The sequence below is a fragment of the Phocoena phocoena genome, chromosome 12, assembly GCF_963924675.1.
Source record: "Phocoena phocoena chromosome 12, mPhoPho1.1, whole genome shotgun sequence".
Lineage (NCBI taxonomy): Eukaryota > Metazoa > Chordata > Mammalia > Artiodactyla > Phocoenidae > Phocoena > Phocoena phocoena.
Window position 1 is genome coordinate 73108408 of NC_089230.1, and position 26634 is coordinate 73135041.

At 37.9% G+C, this 26634-nt stretch overlaps 1 protein-coding gene across 2 annotated transcripts in view; it reads left to right on the forward strand.

The window, feature by feature from the left end:
* ME1 (malic enzyme 1) overlaps window positions 1-26634 on the forward strand; it is a 192381-nt gene that overhangs the window by 122436 nt on the left and 43311 nt on the right. For both annotated transcript variants that reach the window (XM_065889064.1, XM_065889065.1), the window contains exon 7: window positions 25508-25617. In XM_065889064.1, the coding sequence (XP_065745136.1) occupies window positions 25508-25617 (110 nt within the window). The remainder of the gene's footprint in view (window positions 1-25507; window positions 25618-26634) is intronic.

Below are 26634 nucleotides of genomic sequence, written 5' to 3' on the forward strand. Positions count from 1 at the left end.
CTTAACTGTTTGTAGTCGAGCTAAAGAATTGTAACATGTAAGTTAGACATTTTTAGAATTAGTCTCTTTCCTGTGGCCGTTTGTTAATAGATATCTGCTAATAGGTAGAACTTTTTGCAGGTAATAAATTAATAAAAATGTACTTTCCATCCTTTTTTCTTTTTAATTTAACTGTGGACATGAGCACTTATCAGTACCATAAGAAAAATCAAAATGGAAATTTAAAAAGTCAGGCAATATGCATAAAATAACTTTATGTTCTTCTTTTCCATATTTCCGTGTTAGCAGAGCATTGAGAAACACCAATATTTGAGTATTATTAGCACAGTAGGGGAAAGGAGACAGATGCTGGAAAGGTAGCAGTGAGGCTAAGGATAAGCGTTACAGGAACGAGGAGTTAATGGGGCCAAACACAGCAGTGAGTCAAGCAAGGTAAGGATTAAAATTTTTCCACTGAAAATTTCCCTTTTTTTAAATTATAAAAATAGGACATGACATGAAGGGATTAGCAGGCACTTAACCAAATGAGGTCACTAGGGCACACATGGGAGTATAGTTAGAAAGCTTTGGCGGAATAAGACTTAACTGAAGCAGCAGAGATATTATCATATCACTTTCATTCCATAACATAGAACATGAAGTGGATTCTTGTCAGCAGGCATAATTTTTCTTCCAAAAGTCATAGTTGATGTTACCTGATTTGGCACTGTAAAATCAGTCATCTGAATATTTTAGGATAATTGAGTAGAAGGCAAGATCAAGCCTTTTTTTTAACCTCCATCTTTTTTAGGTAAAAATGCTTCATCATAGAAGGCAAACTTTTTTGCAATCATAGAATGTTGTTTTTGATTGTAGAATAAGACAACTTTTAGGATTTTTGTTGAAAATATAAGTTTCGATTTGAGATGCTTGATTGTTTTACGGCTTTTAAAATACTTTGTTAAAAATTTGTAACAATGGAAAACTTGAAGAGCAGTCTTCAAGGTTCCAAGGTTCTTATGAATCCAAGCTAGAAAAAAAATAGTATTCCCATGTAATGTATTTAGTCACTGTTTATATTTAACTGTGGTTTTGCAAAAGATTAGCTCATAAAAACATTAAAACTTTTTATCTTAAAAGAGATCATTTGAAACTCATTTTAGAAATGAATATTGCAGCTTTATATCTTATCTTTTGCCTTTATTCTGACGAGCTATTAGTTGCTTTTATAGAATTAGTCTACATCTAAAGATTAATTCTGTAAAGAGGTAAATATCAATATAAACTACAGATATATATAATTATTTGCATATAGATATGCTAAATATACACCTGCTAAACCTGTCAGTAGGGACTGATTCTGTAAATGCCTGGTGTATATGTCCTCAGTTTTAGAGAATAGCTTCGTCTTGATTTTAGTTGTATGAATCTAATCCTTGGATTTAGGGAGCTGGCTAGAGTAAGTAGCTGACAGCTTTTCTTTTCCAGTGACCCCTGAAAGGTAATTCCCCTATACCCTACAGCTTCCCCTATACATGGAACCATAGGAATATTTGAGAGCATAATATGTAAGTCTCTCCAACTTTAATCCTGATAACCTTTGTTCCACTTTCTCCCATTTCAGATTGTTTTTAAAAATCGTCATACTCTTCTGTATTCTATACTAGAATATTGTGTTTAGATACAATTAAAGTATGTTATACACAAATTATCTTCGATAACATTTGAAACTGATAACATTTTAAAATTTGACACAGCAATGTGAAGCTTAAGGTAGAGCCAGGAAAAAATCCTTCTCTTTGTTAGGATTTTACGGCAATGTTAAGACTTCTTCTATGCCATTGTTTCAAGAAGTATCAAAGATACTTCATATTCATAACTCTAGGGTCCTTTTAGTCTATCTGATGAGTTGGTTTAAGGATGGCCATGTTTTTAAATGTCGTCCTTACTGCCTTTATTGTGATTATGAAGTTGAAATTTTTTACTTAAAGTTATAACCTCCAGTCTGCTAACACTCCGTGTTGTCTTTACATTTGCTTGGTATGTGGAGAATTTGGAATGTCTCATAGTTGATACTTTGCTTACAACCAGCACTGCTCTGAATCTGTTTTCTCTTTTATTGAAAAATTTCTTCTTAACTTGGGGTATGAAAATCTAAATTGTTACCCTTTTTTCCGGAGACCACAGAATCCACAAAATGTTACTGCTGTCAGCTTACGGGAAAACTAGGTGACTAATCCAGCTCATATGAGCGAGAAGAGCAGGGGCTTCTTCACTCCACATATGCTTATGATTTAAGCGTTGCCAGCTTTCAGAAAACCAGTTGCAGCCTCCATGTGACTCAGTTGTAGCTACATTCTCCTCTCTTCCGCTAAACCACTGTATACCTCTTTTCTCTCCTGATCCGGTAGAGTCACCCCGGGAAAAGAAAACTTGGTGCGTTCATGAAACTATGTCGATAAATTGTCAGTTGACTTACTTCCTTTAAAAATTTGTATCCCTTTTGAATTTTGTGGAACTTAGTGAAGTTTCTTACTATTTAATAAGCCTACCTTTGTACCAATAAATAATCTTGAAATAGGAATTTCCACCCATCACGTGCCCATTCCTTCTTGAGACCTTCTTATTTTGTATTACCAGAAAGTAAAAGGTCCTTTCCTGAAATTTTGTGTGGGCTCCCTTGTGAGATTTTTTTAAAAAAATTTCTTAGCCTAGCCACAACCTTTCCTTCATTTAAAATTAACTCAGTGTTTTGGCATTGATGATACATATACCTTGTTTGGATTTTTAAAATTTCCCCTCCAAAAAAATGGCATCCCTATTCTTTTTACTAGTATAGAACAATAATTAACTCTTACATGTTTTGATCTTTATTATAAACTGTTGAACAACGTGGAAACTTTCTTATCCTATTTTAAGAGTTGCATGGGTAGGTCCTTCAGTATTCTTATCAACTCTTTTTGGGCCATGAAGAGGTATTTTTTTAGTTAAATAAGAATGATAAATTTACATATTGAGATTATGCATCTTCTCAGAGATCATTAGTTTATAATAGTATGTTGAAGTTCTGAGAACTCAAGTGCTGAGTGAAGAGACCTGTTTTGTTTTACCTAGTGTTTATCAAAACCCAAGGGCAAGAGTTGCTGTTTTTGCAAACTTCCTATTAACATACTATAGCACAAGGTTCTGAGAAGCCCAGTTTCTCAGATGTTCCTAATCATTAAAGTAGTGATCACTTTCGCAGAAGACCGTGTAATGGTCAAATGAGATTTGTCCTACATACAGATCAAGCTTTTTTTATTCTGAGGGAATTCTAGGGAGAAGAGGGATTTTGATCACTCACCTGGAAATCTGGAACCTAATCTGTTCTGTAGTTTAGCTAACAACTACAATAAGAAATGAAGAGTGGTGATTTAAAAGATAAGGTACAGTATGTAAGAGCAGATATAGTCTGGTTAAAAGTATATTTTAATAGTACGTATGTCTTAGAAAATACAATAGGAATTTATTATGCAGATTGATCAAAGTAGGGTAATGTCACTCATTTTACTGACAAGATAGTGCATATCTTTTTCTCTTTCTACCACTTGCTCTAGCATTGTTTTTTTTTTTTCCGTCTTTATTGGAGTATAATTGCTTTACAATGGTGTGTTAGTTTCTGCTTTATAACAAAGTGAATCAGTTATACATACACATATGTTCCCATATCTCTTTCCCTTGTGTCTCCCTCCCTCCCACCCTCTAGCATTGTTTTTTGATGCATTATCTTGGTTTTTCGTTCCATTGGATGGATAAAGTATGGGATATATGATCTGTTTGCACAAATGTATTACAGAGGTCAGTAGGCCCGGACTTCTGGGTATATATTTCATCCAGGGTTTTGGAACAATACAGGTTTATTTTTCTTGCTCTGGAGAAATATAGAATTTTGGAATGAGACAGAAAAAATATTTCAAAAGGTTAATGGAGACTTTTATTTTTACAAGCATTTACTTATTCAGAAGTTTATATTTGGCCAAACTCCTAGTCTTAAAACCAAAGATAGGGAATAGAATCTCATTACAATAAATGTTTGACTGGGTCATTCTTAAAGACTTAATGTTCCTCCGAATTCTTATTCTCTTCGTCTCTGAGGACAAGAGTGCAGGAAGAATGCATTAGTTACTACACTTCTTTCCCGATCTTTCTTCGTAGATAGATATCATTTTGACCTTGAATTATTATAAATTTTAGAAAGTTATTGATGAAAAAAGGGGGAACTGGTGTGTATTTCTGGGAAAATAATTTTAGGGGAAAAAAACCAATCTAAAAAAGAATACCAGCTATGTTTTGACTTCTGCATTATCTTGGAAACAATTTATGATATTGTTTAACTGATTCTTAGTATCTCCCCTTAAGTAAACTAATACAACACTCTCAAGATGTGTGGACTATGAAATCCAAATATATGATACTCTTTTATTATAGAGAAGACAATTGATCAAAGCCTCCCAAGAATGTTTCTCAAGTTTTACGGTTTGTATTCTTTAATGTTACTTGCCTGTGTATTTTATTATAAGCAAAAAAAAAAAAAAAAAAAAAATCAAAACACAAGTGGTAGAGGAACAAGTTTTAGAATATAGATTAATCATTGACAAAGAGAATCGGGCTGGAACTATTTATCATCACTGAGTATTTTATTTGAGATGACCCTACCTTTACCCACATATTAGAATAACACCTATATAAATATACACACATATCTAAGGAAAGGACCAGTAAATTGTTCCCAGATCGTTGTTTACTAAATCATGGTTTCATATATCCCCAAGCCTAATCACAGCTCTTGTGATAAATAAGGAAATCACACTTGGTGAACAAAAACTAATATTTAGTGAATGCTTATTGTGTGTCAGAGATCGTTCCATCCAAGGGCTTATATTAATTTAATCACACCTACGAGGTAAGTACTATTATTATTCCCATTTTAAAGATGAGGAAGCTGAGGTGTAGGGAAATAAATAACCTGTCCAATGTCCAGAGGTGTTAAGACGTAGAGCTGGGATATAAATTCAAGCCATTTAATTCAGTAGAGGCTTGAGCTCTGATCTACTCCATCAAGATATCAGTTTGAGTTTTCCATAATGCAGTTCCTGAGATGGAGGTGAAATATGAGGAGTATATTGGGGGTAATGCCTGTGAAACTGGGAGGGAGAAGGATTGGGCAGGAAAAGCCTTCAGACCAGTGCACATCTGGGAAGCAGAACTGGACAGAGAACGTCTCAGACTGTAACACATATCTGACAAAGTCTCAGCCAACGCAGTGGGAGCCGCAGAGCAGAGATTGCTTGTTCAGTGAGTTCCGCATTGAGTGGAAATGGCCAGCCCCTAGTCCTACTGCCGTGCTCTGTCATTGACTGGGGACTCCTCGGGAAGAGCATGGCCTGCACGGAATGCTGCAGCCCGTCTTCAAGCTGTGGCTGGAGACAGTTATCTGACTGCGCTCCTTCTTTCTTGAAGGGCAGTCCAAGCAGCACGTTTCCACGGTTGCCCGACATCATCCTGTCACCTCACATTTCACATCCATTAGATGGGCAGAAATGTTTAAATCTGACAGTGCCACACGCTTGGGGGGCTGTAGATGAATATGTCTACTGCTTGCAGGAGTGTAAATTCATGAAACACTTTGGCAATATAATATATATGATCATCTGATCATAACCTACTGCACAGCGCTTGCACCCCAGAGAAACTCCTTCATGAGGAGACACGTACAGAAATGTTCACAGCAGCAGCACTTGTAGTGGTGATAAATTGGAAGCAATCTAAATGTCCATCAACAAGAGGATTGATCATTTGTGCCGTATATATACACACATATATATAGAGTTTGCAGTACTGTACAGTACCTAAAAATGGAATGAACCAGTGTTTCGTATGTCCACACGAATATATCTAAGAACCAGAGAATTAAGGGAAAAATTCCAAAAGGAGACATTTTAACTCAGCCTGAGCTCTTAATCATGGCACCCATACTGTCATTTCACAAGGATCAGATACCATTCAACATCCATCAGATTCATATATAGTTATCCACGTACATAAAGTTTAAAAGCAATGTCATGTTTGCTTTTGGATATTATACATTTGTAGTAAAGGTATAGCATGCCTGGGAATGATAAACATCAAATTTAGGTGAGTGGTTACCTGAGGGAAGTAGGATCAAGGAGGGGCACAGGGAGTTTCAAGTGATGTGTGACCTTTTTGTGGTCTGAAATAAAGATGGTATAATGTTAATATTTCACAGAATTATGTAGTGGAACACATGGATGTTAGTGAATGTTCTCTAATGCTTTTCTGTGTGGTTAAAATGTTTTGTTAATAGATAGGTGGGTATTTAGTAGTGAAACCGTAGGTGTGCATCTAAAACTTACTTTCAGGGCTTCCCTGGTGGTGCAGTGGTTGAGAGTCCACCTGCCGATGCAGGGGATACGGGTTCGTGACCCGGTCTGGGAAGATCCCACATTCCGCAGAGCGGCTAGGCCCCTGAGCCATGGCCACTGAGCCTGCGCGTCCGGAGCCTGTGTTCCGCAACAGGAGAGGCCACAACAGTGAGAGGCCCGCGTACCATTTAAAAAAAACAAACCAACAACAAAAAAAACCACCTTACTTTCTGCAGGCATCCTATCTACAGATCCAAATAAAAGAATCCATTCAAGGAAGATCAGTGCCATTTCACTGAAATCCTTTGTTAAAAAGTTTTATGACATAAAAACGTAAATCTGTTTTTTAAAAAATCTTTGCCTGGCAGCCTTTTTATAGAAATTAACAGAATGGTTCAAAATGTTTATGGAAATATAAAGGACCTAGAATAGCTAAAACAATTTTGAAAAAAAAAGAATAAAGTTGGAGGACTTATACTCCTTGATTCTAAGACTTAAACTACAGTAAACCAAGATAGTGTGATATTGGTATAAGACAATAGAACAATAAAGCAGAATAGATCAGTGTAAAAGAATTTAAAAATCCAGAGATAGACCCATGTGCAGATGGTTAATTGATTCTAGATAAAGTAGCAAAGTAATTCAGTGGGGATAGGATAGTCCTTTCAAGAAATAGTCTTGGGGCTTCCCTGGTGGCGCAGTGGTTGAGAATCTGCCTGCTAATGCAGGGGACACGGGTTCGAGCCCTGGTCTGGGATGATCCCACATGCCGCGGAGCGACTAGGCCCGTGAGTCACAACTACTGAGCCTGCGCATCTGGAGCCTGTGCTCCTCAACAAGAGAGGCCGCGATAATGAGAGGCCCGCGCACCGCGATGAAGAGTGGCCCCCGCTTGCCACAACTAGAGAAAGCCCTTGCACAGAAACGAAGACCCAACACAGCAAAAATAAATAAACTAATAAACTCCTGCCCCCAACAAAAAAAAAAAAAAAGAAAGAAATAGTCTTGGAACAATTAGATATCCATAAGGAAAAAAACGAATCTCAACCCTTATCTCATACTTACCCCACAAAAATGAATTCAAAGTGGGTCATAGACCTAAATGTAAAGCTAAAGCTATAAAACTTTTAAAAGAAAATATAGGAGAAAATCTTGGTGCCTTTGCGTTTGGCAAGTATTTCTTACAGAAAGCACAAGTCATAAAAAGGTTTTAAATTGAACTTAAAATTGAAACTGATGCTCTTCAAAAGATGCTGTTCAGGAAATGACAAAGCAAGCCACAGATTGGGGAAAAGAGTTATAATACATACATCTGATGAATGCCTTCTATCCAGAATATATCAAAAAAACAAAGCTCTTACAGCTCAAGGTAAAGAACTCAGTTTTTAAAGTTGACCTAAAGATTTGAAACAAGACTTCGCAATGATCATTAAGCACACGTAAGCTCCTTAGTCATCAGGGAAGTGCAAATTAAAATCAAGTGAGGTGCCATTACATACCCACTAGATGGCTAGAGTTTAAAAGTCTGATGACAACAAGTGTTGGTGAGCATTTCCAACAACTGGCACTCTTTTACGTTGTTGGTGGGAGCGTAAAATGGCAGAACCACTGTGGAAAACTGTTCAGCAGTTACATTTTTTTATATACCTGTCATACTACCAAGGAATTCCATTCCCTGGTATTTTCAAAGGAGAAATGAAAACTTTAAACTATTCACGGCAGCTTTATTTGTAAGATCCCCAAACTGCAATCAACCCAAATGTCCAGATGTCATCATATACCCAGATTGTGGTATAGCCATATAATGGAATAGTATGAAGGAATAAAAGTAACTGACTATCGATTTATGCAATAGCATGGATGAATCTCCCAAAATCAAGCTGAGCAATAGAAACCAAATACGAAAGGTTTCTTGTATATTATTCCACTTACATGAAATCTGGAAAAGACAAAACTAATCTATAGCAATAGAAAGTAGATCAGTGGTTGTCTGGCGCCATCGTTGGGCTGAGGATTGATTAGAATGGGCTACAAGAGAGCTTTTTGGAATGTTTGAATATTCCATATCTTACTTGTAGAGATGGTTTGATGGGTGTACAGTTATCAAAACTAATCAAATTTTATAACTAAAATGGGTGCTTTTTATCCTATGTCATTAAAGTTGATCTTAAAGAAAGCAAGGCACAGAAAAAGTCTTAGTCGGACATAAAACTGTTAACAGTGCCTCATTTATTGAAGTGACTTTGTAGATGTTGTTATTTATTCTTCCGTATGTAGATTTTCCAGCCACTTTCAGTATTTTTCTCCTTTCTAAAGAATGTTCTGCCTTTTGGCAGTTTCACGGCATAGTAGAAAACCTAAAGGAGTGTGAAAAACAAAAAGGAAGAATGCAACATTTGAATTGGTCAGTTCAGGCTGTTTCAGTGAGGAGGGTGTTGAAACTTGGTTTATTATAAAAGGTTATCAAATATCGTGTATCTGTGTTCCTGTTCTCCAGATATTCCACAGTGGGTTATTAATGGTGAAGTGGAACACATATATACAGTATTTATGTGTATATTTTAAAAGAACGAAGTTATGAGAAACTGATTCAGTATTCTCTTGACTTTATCAGTCTACTGTTGCTCAGAAGTAAGAAAGGAATTCTAATACTCTTACGCATGTGAAGTGTAATTATCTTTTTTCAGAGTATTTATGTTTCTTGCACATCTATGAAAAACAGGTGTGTCGAAATACTCCTATCTGGACAATGCAAAATTTATATATCTTGCCGTGTATGCCTACCTCATTAGTAGTCATAGTTTTATTCAGAAATCTCTTATCAGAGAGCCTACAACTGTTCTCCATCTGGACTGCACTGAGAGCAAAATTATCAGATTTTTATTTCCTCACTTTCCACTGATCAGATTGGTGAAAGTCAGACTTTTGCAAAACCTGAATACTTTGCATAGTAATAGGTGGTTTGTGTTGTTAATGACCTCTGTTGAGTATATTTTTTCAATTCTTTTTATTGATTCAGAACTGCAAAAGGAGTTCTCAGAAAGGTTGTGGAAGAACTGAGAATTTGACCCAAAAGAGTCAGTTTATGAAGAGGCAGAACTCAAATGCAGGTAGTTAGATTCTAATACCGTGAGAGAATTAACTTCACTTGAAGTGTTGTTTTTCAGTAAGTACTGTTGTAGGCACAGAAATACTTTGCCTTGGTTTGCATTTCTCAGTGATACCGGAATAAAATCATTAGTTTACAAATGATAAGTTAGCATACTTCCATATGCTCTTGTCCAAAATCAGATTTTGGAAATATGTCAGTTTGGCAGAGAAAGAGTTGCATTCTTGAAAACTTAGACTGAAATATGTGTACTTGTTAATTCAAAAAAGAGTCAGAATCATTTAAAAGTGATTTAATGCAAAAGGAAGTCAAAACAATTCTTTGAACTATGTCAGGTTTTGTTCCTAAGAATTGTTCAGAATTAAGTAGGGGCTCTGCAATAGAATTCTAATTTTAGTGTATTAGATTAAGTCACTTCAACTAATTATCGAGCCATTTTAAGGGGAAAAGAAGGCATTGACATACAGGTAAATGTACCCATACAGGTGCCAATAGAAACAATCCTAAAGCAGTTTGGGCTTCAAAGACCTTCAGGACTAATGGAACATATGATGAACTTAGTTCATGGGGTCCCCAGTATGTGGGAAGAAAAGAGCTTATTAATAAAGCAGGGAACATGATATTTTTGGCATTTTTATTAGTATTAGGCAATAATACTTCCGTAAGAAATACTATTAATATGGAAATGTAAATAGTCGTAACTTCAGGACACATTACTGGTAGGTGGGTTCTGATTATGGAAAATGGTTAGTGTTCAAACTTTGACATTAGCCCAGACGATTGAGCCAGAGAGGCCTGATTTGTAATTTACATTGGATTTGTGCCTTCAGCTATTTCCAAACGTAGAGTTCTCAGGTTTTTCTTGAATAATAGACATAGATTTCTCTTATTCAGTGGCATAAGAATGGATATCATCTGTCAAAGTTTTTAAGTAGTGGTACATGCAAAGTCCTTTTTCATTTTTACAACGATTTTGAGGTTTCACTATAAAGTAGCGTGATTGATTTTTTTTTTTTCTTTAAAAGTTAGATGTGGATGAGTGTTATCTCTTTCTAGGTAATACCCTGGAACTCTGTACAGTGATTACAGCCGATGTTCATAGTACTTTTGGAATGCCTCTTTGAATATTGTATTTAGAACCTATAGCAATTCTTTTACATATCACAATGATGGCATTTAAAGAAAAATCCTTTGAGACTGATAGTGATTCTTTTTTTTTTTTTTTTTTTTTTTTTGATAGTGATTCTTGAGAACAGTCAGAACGAGAATATTGATCCAGGTCAGTATTTGGATGTAGTTCTTGTTCTCAAAATATTTCTTCAGATTTTTGTTTTTTTACTGCTAGTTAAGAAAGAGGGAAGAAAATTACCTACAAGATAGAACTAAGTAATAAAACTGATTTTAAAGTCACTTTGAAAGTAGTTGAGCAGTGTGCGGCATCATTGGATAAATAAGTAGTCTGAAAGTGGACACTCTAAAGGATAGTATTCATAGTCACTTGAATATATAAATTGTGACAGATGTCTCTGGAAATATTCTGTATTTTATAGTCTGAAATAAGAAGATATTTTCCTACATCAAAAAAAGTCTCCTGGGATCATAAGTGGCTGTCATAGTTGGGGTTCCTGGCTTTTCTCTTAGGTGACAATACTCACTAGTGTCTGCTCCTGTAATCCGGTCTCCAAGGACCTTTCCAGCTTGAAAGTTTTATGGCTCTGATAATCTGCAGCAAAATCACACACAATTCTCTCTGCTGCTCAAAACCTGATCCCTAGTGTTTTGTGGAAGTTGTTGGCTTTTAAAAATAAACAGTTTGATCTAGTCTAAATTGGGAAGGAGACACAGACAGATTTAGTGATTCAAACTGCAGAAATAAATGACATGATTGAGGTTGGGGATAAGGTATCTACTGGAACATGCATTTGAGGAGACTTTTAATTCTCTATGGTAAGTTTGCAGATGGAGTTTATAAAAGCATTTTCTGAATTTCTGCATCCTTTATGTGAAGGTTTTCTGGGCATGGGACATGGTGCAGAGTAGAAATGGAGGATCAAAACACAAATGGCATGTTGAAACAGAGATCCGTCCGTTAGAGCCAAAGCTGCCCTTAGGATTTGAGCCTGTACTGGTGCTGCCTCAACTCATAGACACCAGGATGCAACCTTCCCCCTGCCGTAAACCCACCTCCTGGCACTCCATCTTTGCAGTCCATCACGTGGCCTCTGGACATAATTCTTAGAAAGCCTTACTTCATATTATTGTTATACTTGGTCTCCCGTTATAATGTAAAAATAACATCTCATTTGTCTAATTCCATATACCGTTTCACATACTTCATGCCTTTTCATACTTTATGTTTTGTATTTCCTCTCCCCTAAACCAAACTGCCAACATGCCCTTCCCTGTCAAAACTTCCCACTCTGCTTTTGGAACCCTGTTCCTTAATAAAGGCTCCCTAACTTCCTCACTGGATGGTCCCTTTACCTTCTTGCTTTCCTAAAACATGGCTCTCATTTAAGACCTCCACTGTTCCTGCAGTGCTTTCAAAGAGTGATGCTTGTTGGTCCACACAGTGTTTTAGGGTTGGGAGGTGAGATCAGTGCCTTCTCCCCGCTGTCCTTTCAGACTATCAGTCCTGCATCCTTTTTTAAAAAATTTGTTTGTTTGTTTATTTATTTATTTATGGCTGTGTTGGGTCTTCGTTGCTGCGCGCAGGCTTTCTCTAGTTGCGGCAAGCGGGGGCTTCTCATTGCGGTGGCTTGTCTTTGTTGCAGAGCACGGGCTGTAGGTGCGTGGGCTTCGGTAGTTGTGGCGCAGGGGCTCAGTAGTTGTGGCTCGTGGGCTCTGTAGTGCAGGCTCATTAGCTGTGGTGCACGGGCTTAGTTGCTCCCTGGCATGTGGGCCTGTGGCTCCCGGACCAGGGCTCGTGCCTGTGTCCTCTGCATTGGCAGGTGGATTCTTAACCACTGCACCACGAGGGAAGCCCAGTCCTTCATCCTTATGTAAGCCCCTCACCCTGGCATCTTTGGTGTTTATGCCAATTAGGTTTATCTTATCTCTGTCTTCTCCCAGTTTCCTAACTGCCCTTCTCTAATTCTTACCGTGTTTTCAAAGCCTTGCTCTCAACCTACTTTCATTTCCATGTGGATGATGTGTTTTGTTGGCCTTTCTTGTTCTTAGGATCTTCGTTTCTAATGGCCTTTGGCCCATACCAGTGTAGACACGCACTCACGGCTACCTCATGGGCCTTATCTTCACAGGCAGCTGCTCAAACTCTGACATACTAAAGTCACACACCTTAATGTCTCACGACAGCTTCCTCTGCTTGCGTGTCGCTGAGGTCGCTCCAGGGCGGCACTCATGATCAAGTGGCCCAAGCTAGAAACTTGGAATTCATCCTTGATTTCTTCTCTCTCATCATCTGCTCCTCTTCTCGAATCCGCCCACTTCTCGCTGTCTGCATTCCCATGCCAGGTGCAGGCCTGGGGTTTTGCGGCAGCCTCTTAAGGAGACTTCCTGCATTTGGTCCTCCCCATCTCTAATCCATTCTTTACCCTGACCACACAGAGTTAGTCTAAAATGCAAAGTGATCATGTCACACTCCTGTTTAATATCCTATTTGTAGGATCAGATACAGACCCCTCAACACAGGTTAGACGGCCTGCATAATCTTGCCCTACTTACCTCTCTAGCCTTAATTCTTGTCTCTTCCCCTTCAAACCCTGTGATTCAATCGTATTTAATTTATTTCAGTTCTTGAAATATGCCAGAATAAATATGATTTATTGAACCCTGGGCCTTTGAGCATGTTCCCTGTTTCTCACAAATTCTTTCCCTTTCTCTTAACTTGACAAACTCCTACTCATCCTTCAGGCTTTAGGTTCCTCTAGAAAGCCTTTGTTAATTCTCTTAATTCTGGGTAGGTGCCCCTGCTCTGTTTTGGAATCCTGAACTTCCTGTTACAGCACTTACCACACTGCATTATAATCTCCCACTTACTGTGTCCGCCCCAAACCTACAAACTGTGAGGGCAGGAATGTGTCAACAGCACCGAGAACAATTCCTGACCTCTAGTAGGTGCTCAGTATATTATTTGATAAATGAATAAATAAGGGAAGAAAGGAAGAATACGGTTTCTTTTTGAGAACGGGGGAGATAAGTTTATAAGAGCTCTCATTACACAAGACCTGCTTTAAAATAGGATGAAAAAATTTTTTACTGTGTAAACTGCCTTCAGTGGGGAAGTAAACACAAGCAAGGAGACGAACTAGGAGATTGCAGTACTGTTGCAGTGATGGGGTCCAAAGAGCCTGAACTCGAATTGAGGCACTTGGAATAGAAAGCTTAACAATTACTGTGAAAGGGGTAATCATTAAAAGGCATAACAGAACTTGACCACTAGGGTATAAGGCAGGAGGCAAAGTAGAAATTGATTACAGTATTTTGGCATTGGTGGAAATAGGAAGAGTTTGGATAATAGGTTTTGTAAGGAAAAAAGTTCAGAATTTCTAGAAATTTTATATTCACATATTAAATTAAAATCATTAGAGAAAAGATTTCACTGATTTTGGAGGCAAGAAGTAATTTTTAAATGTTTTTTTAGTAAATATACTAAATAGAAATTTTATTTATAAATGCAGTTTCAGAATTTGTTGAATTTTAAGGAACTTAAATTTTAACAAACCCTGCTGTCTTTTTTGAGAAGTAGATGGCAACCTAAGAAAATGGTTTCATTTTGTTTATGTTTCTTTGTTTGTCCTTGGTGTAAAAAAGTTGTGAATTTTTTGATACTATAAATACTTCTGATACTATAAATAACTGAGTAAGAATGGTTAACAATATATTAAAATATTATCTTATTAACATGTATTCCTCATTTAAAAAAGATTCATAATATAATATGTCTCCACATCTTTCTTACTATCCTTTTGGCTACATGGAGTTGGAGTTTCTTTGAAAGATTAGCAACAGAGATTATAGATTTAGAAGTTATTCATCTAAAGATGATTACTGAATCCCTAAGAATAGGTGAACTTGATAAGGGAAGATTATAGGAGGAAAAGAAGGAAAGAAAGGATGATTACTGCTGAATGTTTATAATTTCCAGTGTCACAGGGAATAATTAAGAGGTGTCCCCAAAATATAACAGAAAGAATGATAAGAGAAATGAAAGGTATATCTAAGTGTCAGAAAATAATACAGAAGTAAAGTTGTAGGAACTGGATTACAGTGGGTTAACAAATGAGTGAACACATTTCTGTTCTTAATTCTTACCGACAAGGAAGAATTAAACTTGAGTGGTTCTTGGCCAAAGAGAACTTCAGTCAACTTCAAATTCCTTAACCTGGCATTCAAGACTATTCATAATCTGAAATTCAGTGGCCAATGTTGATCTTCTAAAGTTCCTCAAACTATTGTCCTCAAGGTCCTCCAGCACAGACTCTGAGACCTCTGTGGTTTTTATCCCCACCTCACTCTTTTCCCCACTGGAATCCTACCAAGGGCCCTGTTTTAAGCCTCAACCTAATTCATGTTGTCTTCCCTAAATCCTATAGTGATCTCTTTGTGTACCGCTGGTTTTGCTTTTAATTGGAACCTTCTTTAAAATTTCTGCTTGTATCTTTTGTCTTCCCAATGAGACTATAAGCATTTTAAGGGCAAGATCCGTGTTTCCTATTTACTGCTCAATTTGCTCAGTTACATTTTTAAAAGTGAGTAATACATTATCGCTAAGGTACCCATCAGAGGTAAAATGCTGTGGATCTGGAATGCTGCATAGTGCCATGTATGTAATAAATACTAAAAAAAAATTTCATTAAATCAAAATGTGCTTGGTCGACCTGATTATAGTTAATTCTTGATAGTTTATAATCAAAGAAAGGCTAATGTTTTCGCCAACATCTGTCCATATACTTTCTGTTATAAAAATACCTTGTATACGGAATACATACAAATGCTGTGTTGGTAGTTTTATGATAAATTTATAACTCCCTTATTTTATCATTACAGTCCTTTTCTTTCTAAACATACTGTTCACTTCACTGATGGCAACATTGGTGCTCTGTGGAAGCCAGTATATAAAGTTGTTAAAACCATGGACCCTGTGGTTCAGTCCAGGTCCTACAACTTATTAGCAGTATGAACTCAAGCATGGCCCTAATCTCTCTGAGCTCCAGTTCCTCCATGCATAAAATGGGTAATAACTACCTTCCTCCCTGGGTTGCTGAGAGTTAAAGGAGGTAAACCCTATAAATGTGGAGCACTGTGCCTGGCCCTTAGTAAGTGCCATCCCTGTAATTAGGGTTTTGTCTAATTTAACAATGCCACAAGAGAAAGTTCTCTGCAGTTTTTACATGTTAATTTTATGGGTGGTATTTCTGTTAACTTCTAAAACCATTTACACCCACTATTTTATGTGATATTTTGATCATAAAATAGTAGGTTCTTTTCATAGTCATGTAGAGTCCAATTGGCTAACGTCCTTGTGTTCCACTGCTTATAATTTCATAGCGACAAGGCTGGTTCAATCTGGAACAAAATATCCCTTCCATGGCTTTCTTTTATTATATGATGCAAGATGCTTGTATCACAAAATGAATTCAGGGTGCCTCTCCCTATATCTTTAGGACTCAAATCCGAGTTAATTACCAAGTAGAGAAAATTCATGAAATGAAAACGGATAGGCAGTATTCTCCAGGGGATGATCCTAAAATATCCTTTTGTAAATGATGAGGTATCTTGTGCACCCTTTTACTACCTATGCCTATTCCCAGACTTCACTTAGAAAACATTATAAATTCATAACCCGACCCCATTGTATCCTAAACACTGAAGGCAAGCCATATTGTGAGGGTTTCATTTTAACCGCAGAGAAATTGTAACCAGCCCCAAACCACAGGACCAAGTAAGTAGTAGGTCCAGGAATAGAACTGAGAAGGCTCTGATTCCTCCTCACATCCTGTAACCACAAGGTTCTGCTGCTTTGGTACATAATAACAGATCATCTGGTGCTGCTGGACCACAGTACATGACACATCAGGAGCAAACCATAGGACCCTGTCTGAAAACACGCAGCCTTTACTTTCTAAAGGGCTGCTTAGAAGCCAGAGAGGTGGGGAAGGAGCCGTGATGAGCACCAGATGATTGCTGACTGATATTTGCGTTTGGGGTAAGCAGTTGCTACCACAAAGTTTGCCTCTCTGCTAAGGTTGTTTAAACAAAAACAAGGTAATGATTTATAGCCATGGAGATGCTTTTACCCATTCTTAATATTTGAGTTATTTTTAATCCAGATAGCTAAAGAGTGTCCTAGAATGGCATCGTGTCTATGAGAAGCGTAGACATTTTATGTTCCTTTCAAGAACTGGCCCACTCCCCATTTTACTTGAAAAGTTTTGCTTCTTTGCCTTTAGTTGATTTCCAGAGCACTGACATGGTTGTGTTGAAGTACTTGTCCTGCTGTATTGTTGCTGTGTGGGGAAGAAATTTGCCAGCCTCCTCACTGTGTCATGCTGGAAGTATAGCTTACTTATCCTTATTATTTTATATGGATACAAATTACTTGTATTTACTTACATTTTGTTTTGTTATATCACAGATGTGTTTTTTTCTGGGATTATTTCCTTTCTCTCTGAAATACACCCATTAGTAAAAGTCCTTTAGTAAAAGTCTTGGCTTTTATTTATCTAAAGGCGACTTTGTTTCAACCGTACTCTTGAAGAATAGCTTTGCTAGATATACTATTCTTGAATGATATTTATTTTCTCTTAGGCTTTGGAGGGTATTATTTCACTGTTTATGGCTTCTATTGTTACTATTAAGTAATAGAAAATATCTAGTGATTATGGAGTACTTAGTGCCAATCTTTACACATTGAACATTGGCACTTATCGCTTCATTTAATCCTGATAATATACTTACGATAATATGCCATTGTTATTCTTATTTATTCTGAGGGAGAAACAGGCACAGTGACAGAATTTCATCCCAGGATCTCTGACTCTAGAGCCCATGTTTATTTTCTTTTTTAATTGAGGTGTAGTTGACATATAACATTATTTTAGTTTCAGGTGTACAACATAATGATTCAGTATTTGTATACATTGCAAAATGATCACCACAGTAAGTCTAGTTAACATCCATCACCGTACATAGTTACAAAAAAGTTTTTATCTTTCAAGATCTACTCTCTTAGCAACTTTCAAATATGTAATACAATATTATTAACTATAGTTACCATGCTGTACATTATATTCCCAGGACTTATTTACTTTACACTGTGACATTTGTAGCCTTTGATCACCTTCACCCATTTCCCCCCCCACGCCCCCCCACCCCCTTCTCTGGCAGCCACCAGAAAGTTCTCTGTATCTATGAACTTTTTTTTTTTCTTCTTGTTTGTTTTTAGATTCATATATACGTGAGAGCATACGGTATTTGTCTTTCTCTGTCTTACTTATTTCACTTAGCATAATGCCCTCAAGGTCCTTCCATGTTGTTGTAAGTGGCAAGATTTCATTTATTTTTTATGCCCAAATAATATTCCATTGTGTATATATGCCATATTTTCTTTATCCATTCATCCATTGATGGACACTTAGGTTGTTTCCATTTCTTGGCTATTGTAAGTAATGCTGCAGTGAACATGGGGGTGCAGATATTTTTTTGAATTAATATTTTCATTTTCTTCAAAGAAATACCCAGAAGTGGAGTTGCTGGAACATACAGTAGTTCTATTTTTAATTTTTTTTGAGGGACCTCCATACTGTTCTCCATAGTGGCTGCACCAATTTACATTCCCACCAACAGTACAAGAGGGTTCCTTGCCAACACTTGTTATTTTTATCTTTTTGATAAGAACCATTCTAACAGATATGAGGTGATATCTCATTGTGGTCTTGATTTGCATTTCTGTTGATTAGCGATGATTAGTGATGTTGAGCATCTTTTCATGTACCTATTGGCCATCTGTATGCCTTCTTTGAAAAGTGTCTGTTCAGATCTGCCCATTTTTTTTTTTTTTTTGCAGTACGCGGGCCTCTCACTGTTGTGGCCTCTCCCGTTGCGGAGCACAGGCTCCCGACGCGCAGGCCCAGTGGCCATGGCTCATGGGCCCAGCCGCTCCGCGGCATGTGGGATCTTCCCAGACCGGGGCACGAACCCATGTCCCCTGCATCGGCAGGCGGACTCTCAACCACTGCACCACCAGGGAAGCCCTGCCCATTTTTTAATTGGAGGGTTTTGGGTTTTTACTGTTGAGTAGAGTCTATGTTTTTAAACTGCTAACACAGCCAAGCAAATACTGAAAAAAGAAGAATGAGAGATAACTAATATTACTAAATATTAAAGTCACTTAAAAACTAAAGTTAAAATAAAGGCATTTTTCAGTGGATAGAGGGATTCGTAGGTTAATCATTACTATGATAGGCTATCATTACTGAGCAGGACCAACATGCTGTGCCTGTTTTCTCATCTATAAGATGCGGATAATAACAGTGCCTGCCTCATAGAGTGCTTGTGAAGAATAAGTGAGTGTACACACACACACACGTGTGCACACACATATTATTAAAGGTTAAAAGATATTTGTTGTCGTTAGCCATAGTAGAATAAAAGAGAAAAGCACAGAAAACTGACTCTACTATGTATGAGAAGATAGTATCTGATTACAGGTGATGAGGGGAAAAGATAGGCTATTAAGTAGATGGTGCTGGTAGAGTTGAGCGAATTATATAGAAGTCAGACATTTTTATCTATATTTTAAAAAAATCTACATCTAAACGGTGAAAAATAATACCAGCTGTAGAGGTTAATCATTTTCTATATCCATGATATCACTAGAGGAAATTTTTGATTAATAGTTAAACGTGTGTGGAGAAGATTGTAATAAGCATGCCATCAAGGGCAGAAGCTATAAGTAAGAAGATGGAAAGATCTGACTACATAAAAATTTAGAATTCCTTTTGTAAAAACAAACAGGAATGCTGTGTAAATGATTAATGACACAGTATGCTAGAGTAGGGAGGCCCCATGCACCATATGTAACAGGAAGTTAATATTCTTAATATGTGAAGAACTCTTATGAAATAATAAAGAAAAGACCGTAAAAATAGAAAAACAAACCAAAGACCATATAATCTTCCAGGAAGAATTACAAGTGACCAATGGACATAGAAAAAGACGCTAAGGTTCATGAGTAATCAAAAAAAAAAGAAAAGAAACAAAAATTCAGGAAACAGTCTTCAGCTTGAATTTTACAGTGATTTAAAAAGATAGACCTTCAGGGACATAATAATAATATGTAAATAACTGCAATGGAAGAAAAACAGATGATTTACAAAGTATTTTGTTGGATCAGAAGAAAGAGACCTCATCTACATTGTGATATCAGAATGTGGTAGTGTGAGACTGTCTTTGAAGTATAGGCATAATATTAACAAGAAGTGAAAAGTGAGGGAAAGTTTGTCAGCCTCTCTTTTAGAGGTTTGGCAGTAGGTGGAAAGAGAGATAAGTAACCATAGCTTTGGCTTTGTAATGGTCAAGAGACATGGTTTTAAAATCAGGGAGTCCTGAGGCTCCTTGGAGACAGGAAGGAACCAGTAGAGAAGGAGAAATCGAAGCTGTTAGTGTAGAGAGGTAGAGTTGAGGCAGTAAGGTCTGTAGAGAGATTAGAAACAAGGAAGCAAGAATACATCTCGGAAGTGGAGGAAGAGAAGAAGTAAAAGCACACATATTTTTAAAGGTGGGGGAGCTGAGAAGGTGAAGATTGTTCACTCTGCATGGCACTCATCTCAGTGAGGTAGTGGCTGGTAAGAGAACGAATGCTTGTGGGACAAGGGGAGTAAAAAATGGTTTGCAGAAGCTGCTCTGGGATCATGCTATGGACCAGTGAGCAATAGAAAACAAATATTGCAGGACTTGATTGAGGTCCTAGCTGAGACTCCATAGCACGGACTCGTGTGCTATCTAAGTGGAATGAGGGAGAGCAAGAGGCCGGGGGCTGCTAGTGTTGCTGAAAACTCAGCGTCTGTGCACCAGTGGCGAATCGAATCTCAGAGACAGAGTTTTGGGTGAAGGAGGAAAGAATAGCTTTATTGCTTTGCCAGTCAAAGGGGGACACAGAGGGCTCATGACCCTCAAAAACTATGTGTCCCAACCTAGGAGGATTTGGTGAGGAGTTTTACTGCAGTGGTTCAAGGGCTGGATTGCTGATAAGGATCGGAGTGTGTGCAGGGCCTGCGCTCCTTTAATCTGGTCTCATGTTGTCTCTTTTTTTTTTTTTTTTTGTGGTACGCGGGCCTCTCACTGTTGTGGCCTCTCCCGTTGCGGAGCACAGGCTCCGGACCCGCAGGCTCAGCGGCCATGGCTCACGGGCCCAGCCGCTCCGCGGCCATGGCTCACGGGCCCAGCCGCTCCGCGGCATGTGGGATCTTCCCGGACCGGGGCATGAACCCGTGTCCCCTGCATCGGCAGGCGGACTCTCAACCACTGCGCCACCAGGGAAGCCCTCATGTCGTCTCTTGATGAGCTTCTCTGGTTCCTTTCATCTGGCCTCAGGTGGTCTTCTCTGGAATGAAGGATGCTAACATCTTCCGTTTGTTGGGGGTTTTAGTTCTGTAAAGAGTTTAAAGATATTGTCATGTGTATCCCTTGAGGGGGAGCCAGGACTCTGCCCCAAGGCTGCACTGTTGTTTCTTGCCTGCGCCTCCCTTGTCTCTGCATCCCCTCCCTTCCCTGATTAGCAACTGCTTGGACCTTGTCCTTTGGAACTCAGGGAAGTTCATGGAGGCTGACGGCTATCCTGTACAAGAATAGGGAGGACAGAATCGGGGGACAGAAAGTCTTCTATGCCCAGGAGCCCCACAGGGTCCTGCTCCGTTTCACTAGGGGGACGGCCAGTGCATGGCTGGAGTAACTGTCTTCAGCATACAGAGGTGAAGCTAGGAAGAATGCACTCGGAGGAGAGGAAGGACCAGATGAAGAGTGGGTAGCGTGCTGGGGAAGGAGTTGGTGGAAGAGAGGGAAGACAGGACTAGGGGCAGAGAAGGAGGGTATTAGAGAATTTAAGATATTGGCAGTAGAACTTTTAGACCATTAACAACTTATTCATATTTTATTAGTCTTTTTGCTCATACGGGAATTTTCTAATGCTGCTTGTTTGAATTAAAATATTACTTCTTTTAAAGGACTACTATAGAAAGTCTTCTGAACAAATAATTAACATTTCCAAAATGACTGATAGAAAAGAAAAGAGGAAGGGATACGGGAAAGAATTTTAAAGTGCTGGTGGAAAACATAGCAGTTTCTTAGGAATTTGTTTTCTTAGGTAACTGTAGAAAATATTTTCAAAGGAGGGGCAAATAAATATGAATAAAAATTATAAGAATAACTGTGATTTACATGATTTTAATTCCTGTTTGTATTTGGGAATTCAACCAAAAGAGAAAAATGTGTTAACGTCTTATAGTACTAAATGAGTTTTTTGAAAAATCTTGGTTTGCCTAGGCTAACCTTTTTACCTCTGTTAATAGAAACTATTGGTATTGAAAACGTCTATAACCTACTTAGTGCCAACTCTTTAAAAAGTAACATGAAACGAACTTGATTTTGTTTCTTGCTAAATAAAAGAGAAATTCTAGAATAAAAGCCATGTCTATTTAAATAATAGAAAGATTATACTTTTTTTGAACTAGTATGAAAAACGCAAAACACTAGAACTTCTGGAATTTGGGCAAGTAAAGGGAAATACCTACTCTGATGCAACTCATTCAAAGCAACTGATAGTCATAGTATTCGGCAGTACAGATTATTAACCGAACCAATTATTCTTATTGAATGAAATAAATTTTTGCTTACATATTATATTCACTTGATCTTCTCTCTACTGACGTAGTACTGTCTGAAAGAGTTTTAAGTCTCTCAGGAAGCTTTTGATCTAGTTGATGAGACATCTACATGCTAGTAGTTTTAGACCCCTCGTAACTGGTATAGAAAATATTTGCCGATTCAAGAGTGACGGTGATTTGCAATGGCAGTGCATTAATAAAGACATGGGAAGGAGACGGACGTGGCGTGTTTGAGAGAGGAGAGAAGTGGTTCAGTGGGGAAGGGACTTACCCTGCAATATAGGGAGAGAGAAGGCAATTGAAAAGAGAAAATGTGATTGTAGATCCTTGAGTTTAAGGAATTTGAGCATCATCATCAGAGCAATCCACTCTGTGAATTTTGAGCAAGGGAGTAGCTGGCGGAAGTTGTTGTTTTACAAAACTTTGGTGGCTCTATGTCATATGTTTGAGGGAGACAAGGAGAAGCAGAGACCAGTAGACTTTTTGCAGTCGTAGCAGGAGCAAGACTAATTTCTTGGGCTGTGATAATATTTAAATAGTAGCAATGATAGAAAATGGTAATTAACTGAATATGGTGGGTTAAAAAGGAAATAGTAAAATAATAGCTTCAGTCTTTGGGTCTCTGAGACATGGAAATGTATGCTTCCCTCATAGAAAAACAGTTGTTGAAATTGAGTCAAGAGCCTACTTGACTTTGGAAATGTTCTATGAAGATGATTGAGTTTCAATAAGCAAGTTAGGTTGGAAATACAGAATAGATAATCTGTAAGAAGGTGTTGGTTTCCGTCTTGAGGAGACGGACTTCACCATGAAGAGGTAGGGCCATCATAAATGTTAAACAACCAAACCTATGCTTAGCAGCTTTCTATTAACTGTTGGTTTGCAACAAAACATAACCCCTAAAGACTAGTCAGTCTTTTCACTAGTTTATCATTCTGATTAAATCTTACAAAACTTTTCTGTTATAGAGCTCCTTATTTTTAGTTTTAGAACTCAGCGTTGTTCAAAGGTATATACTTAAAGGTATATATAATAACCTACAGGATAACAGAAAGGAATCAATCATAAACTTAAAGCTTAGCTTAAACGTCAGGCTCTACCACCTCATCAGGCAGACTTGAGTGCAGATCTCCCCTCCCCAGCTTACCTGCTGCCCAAGGCTATCCTCATCTATAAAATTGCACCCTGAGATTAAATGAGAAAATATCTATAAATTACATTCATCCAACAAATATTTGCTGAGCACTTATGGGTATTATGGAAATGTAATGAGTTTAATTTTGGACTTTTCAACTTGAGGTACGTTCAAGTGAAATTATCCAGCTGGTCATGAGATTTACAAGTCTGGAGTTCACAGGAGTAGAGTAGAAACATACCTTTGGGAGTCACTGTATATAATTGGTGATTAAAACTATGATAGGATTGAGATTCTGTCAGGATGGACGGACGCGCGTGCGCGCACACACACACATACACCATGTAGTAGACCAAGGACGGAGTCATGGGAAACACCAATGTTTAAGTGCTAAGAACTCCCTAAGGGAGAAAGAAGAAGAAATGATCAGTAGTTTCGGAGAAGGCACAGAAAAGCGTGATATCACATTAGCCTAGGGAATAGAGTTTCAAGGAAAAAAGGTAAACAGAATTAGTGGCAATGCAGCACAGAGCCCTGGTAAATTAGGGATGAGAAACAGTGTTTCTTGGATTTTTTAGTTCGGAAACATTCTAATTTTAGAGCAGCAATTTTAGCAGAGTCGTGGGGACAGAAGGTAAATGACAGGGGATGGAGAAATAATGTAAACTGTAAACTAATATTTCATATACCTTAAATGGAAAGGATAGGAAAAACATGGGGTTGAGAAAGAACTTTTCCCCTCTAATAAGAAGCTCCAAGTCAGTTATCAAAAAAGAGGAAGGAACTTGTCCAGAAGAAGGAGTTTTAAATAGGAGAGAGGGAGCTAATTAAGAAGGAAGTGTTGGGAACAGTGGGCAGCAGCGGTGAGTTACCTTAAACAGGAAGAGGAACGCCTTGTTGACTGATGCCTGCAGGGTAGCGCTAAAGATAGAGATGGGAGATGGGAGATGCGGTGGGAGGAGAATAGTTGAGGGAGATCACACATTATGCCCTCACTATGCCAGGAAGTAGGAGACAGGTGAAGAGGTCAAGATTTAAAAGAATTGGCGAAGATTAGGAATAGCCTTTGGGTGCAGTAGCAGTGGAAGCTGACCAAAGACAAAGAAAAGGAATCATAAATATGGCAGCAGTGGGAGTCTAGCCGAGGTTGGAGACCATACATCTCTAAATCACCTAGCAAGGATGGCCATGGCTATAAGGCTTTCTCTGGTAACTCTCAGATACTTGGGGTATCAATGGTGTTAATTTCCCTTGTCTTGGATGTACAGGCCATAGATGATCGTAAGAATAAGGGGTCAAACCAGTAAGTTAATTTCAGGAATAAAAATCTGTGCTGTATACTTCAAAGCTCAAAGCTTTTCAGTGTTTGGTTATGGCCATAGAACAAACATCAGAATCCTAGGCGAGAATTTTTAAGGTTTCCAACATAAAATTCTGACCTTGTCTTTCACTACACGCTTACATGTACCAAACACGACATTTTGGCCAAATGGGGCTTCTTGCTGTTTTTTGAATGATTTTTTTTACTCTCCTGACTTTCACTTCAGTTAGTTTGCTTCTGCTGTTTACTCAGCTTGTAGAACCTTACATCTCTACTTTTGAAATCATGACGTGATTAAAACTCAGTTCATTTGTTACCTGGTTTGTAACCCCAGTCAGGAGTGATATGTGGCTTCTCAACATGTTATCCCTTGTTTGTACCACTTTCGTATTACTTTTCATGCACTTTTCATTTATTTCAAAATAATTTCTACTAACTTTTAAATTACTTGACTGCAGGGTACCATATTTTTGTCATCTTTGTAGTATTTCACAGTGCCGATGCAATGCTTTTTCCTGTAGTAAGCATGTAGTAAATATTTACTGAACAGACACTGTATTATATATTTATACTAAGTACCAAGATAGGACCTTTAAAAGAAAATAATGTTTTGCCTTTTCTCCAGTCTAATTTTCAAGGTTTATTTTTAAATGTTATTTCATTAACCTCTTCTAATGTGAATATTTTGCCCTATAGGTATGGCATGAATTGCCTTATTCAGTTTGAAGATTTCGCCAATATAAATGCATTTCGGCTCCTGAAAAAGTATCAAAACCAGTACTGCACATTCAATGATGATATTCAAGGTAATCAGATTTTCACTGCATGTAGATCAAGACCAACATGTCCCGATATTAGTTTGTAATTTTATAATGATTCAAATTCAGTAAATTTGCACTGGATACCGATTAAATGCCAGGGATTATGCTTGATGATTTCACATATTATTTCTCATTTAATTTTATGTATTTGAGAAAAGAACTCTGTGACTTTAGAATGTACCATATTACGTGTGAGCTAGAGAACAGGTGCCCTAAAATCTCATAAAATCCCCAGTGATCATGGCTAAACAAAGAATAAAATGTATGAAAATATATTATTCATTGTTTAAAATGAAGACTGTATATTTTTCTCTCTTCAGCCTTCATCTCAGTCAGTTTTAGAGATCAGTCACAGTTTCGGAGCTTTACCCCAGCAGAAGCTGCCTTTGTATATACAGTGTGTACCGCGGTTTCCTGTTTGTCTTTGATTGATTGTAGATGCTTGGCTACCTGCTTTTGTCTAAGTTACTTGTTTTGTTTCTCACTAAGCCTTTTTTTGCAGCTCTTTCTAGATCCACACCGCCCCCCCCCACCAGCCCACCTCCCCACATCCGAAACCTTCCAATGAGAATCTTACTCTTCCTGTTTCATGAAGGGCAGGTAGAATAAAGGCGCAGGCAGAGATCTAAAGGAGGAAGACCATAGTAAGTTCTGGCAACCTGAAAGATCACAAATGGCTTCCATTCCACTCATCGCAGTGAACATTTTTCAGTGTTGACCTTACTTGGATTCTCAGCAGCATTTAACATTGTAGACCCCACTGTCTTCCTTGAAATACTCTCTTCCGTCAACTTCCGTGTCACATGCCCGTGCTGACTTGCTTCCTACCTCTTTGAATTTTCACCCTTTTTTTTTTTTCCAGGTTCATCCCTCTCTGACTAGCTATTAAACACTGCAACACTGCAACACTCAGTACCAGGCTCTTTTCTCTTTGTTCTATTATATCTTAGGTATATACTGCAAGGCCACCATCCCACTAGCAGATTTATATATTTAGCCCAG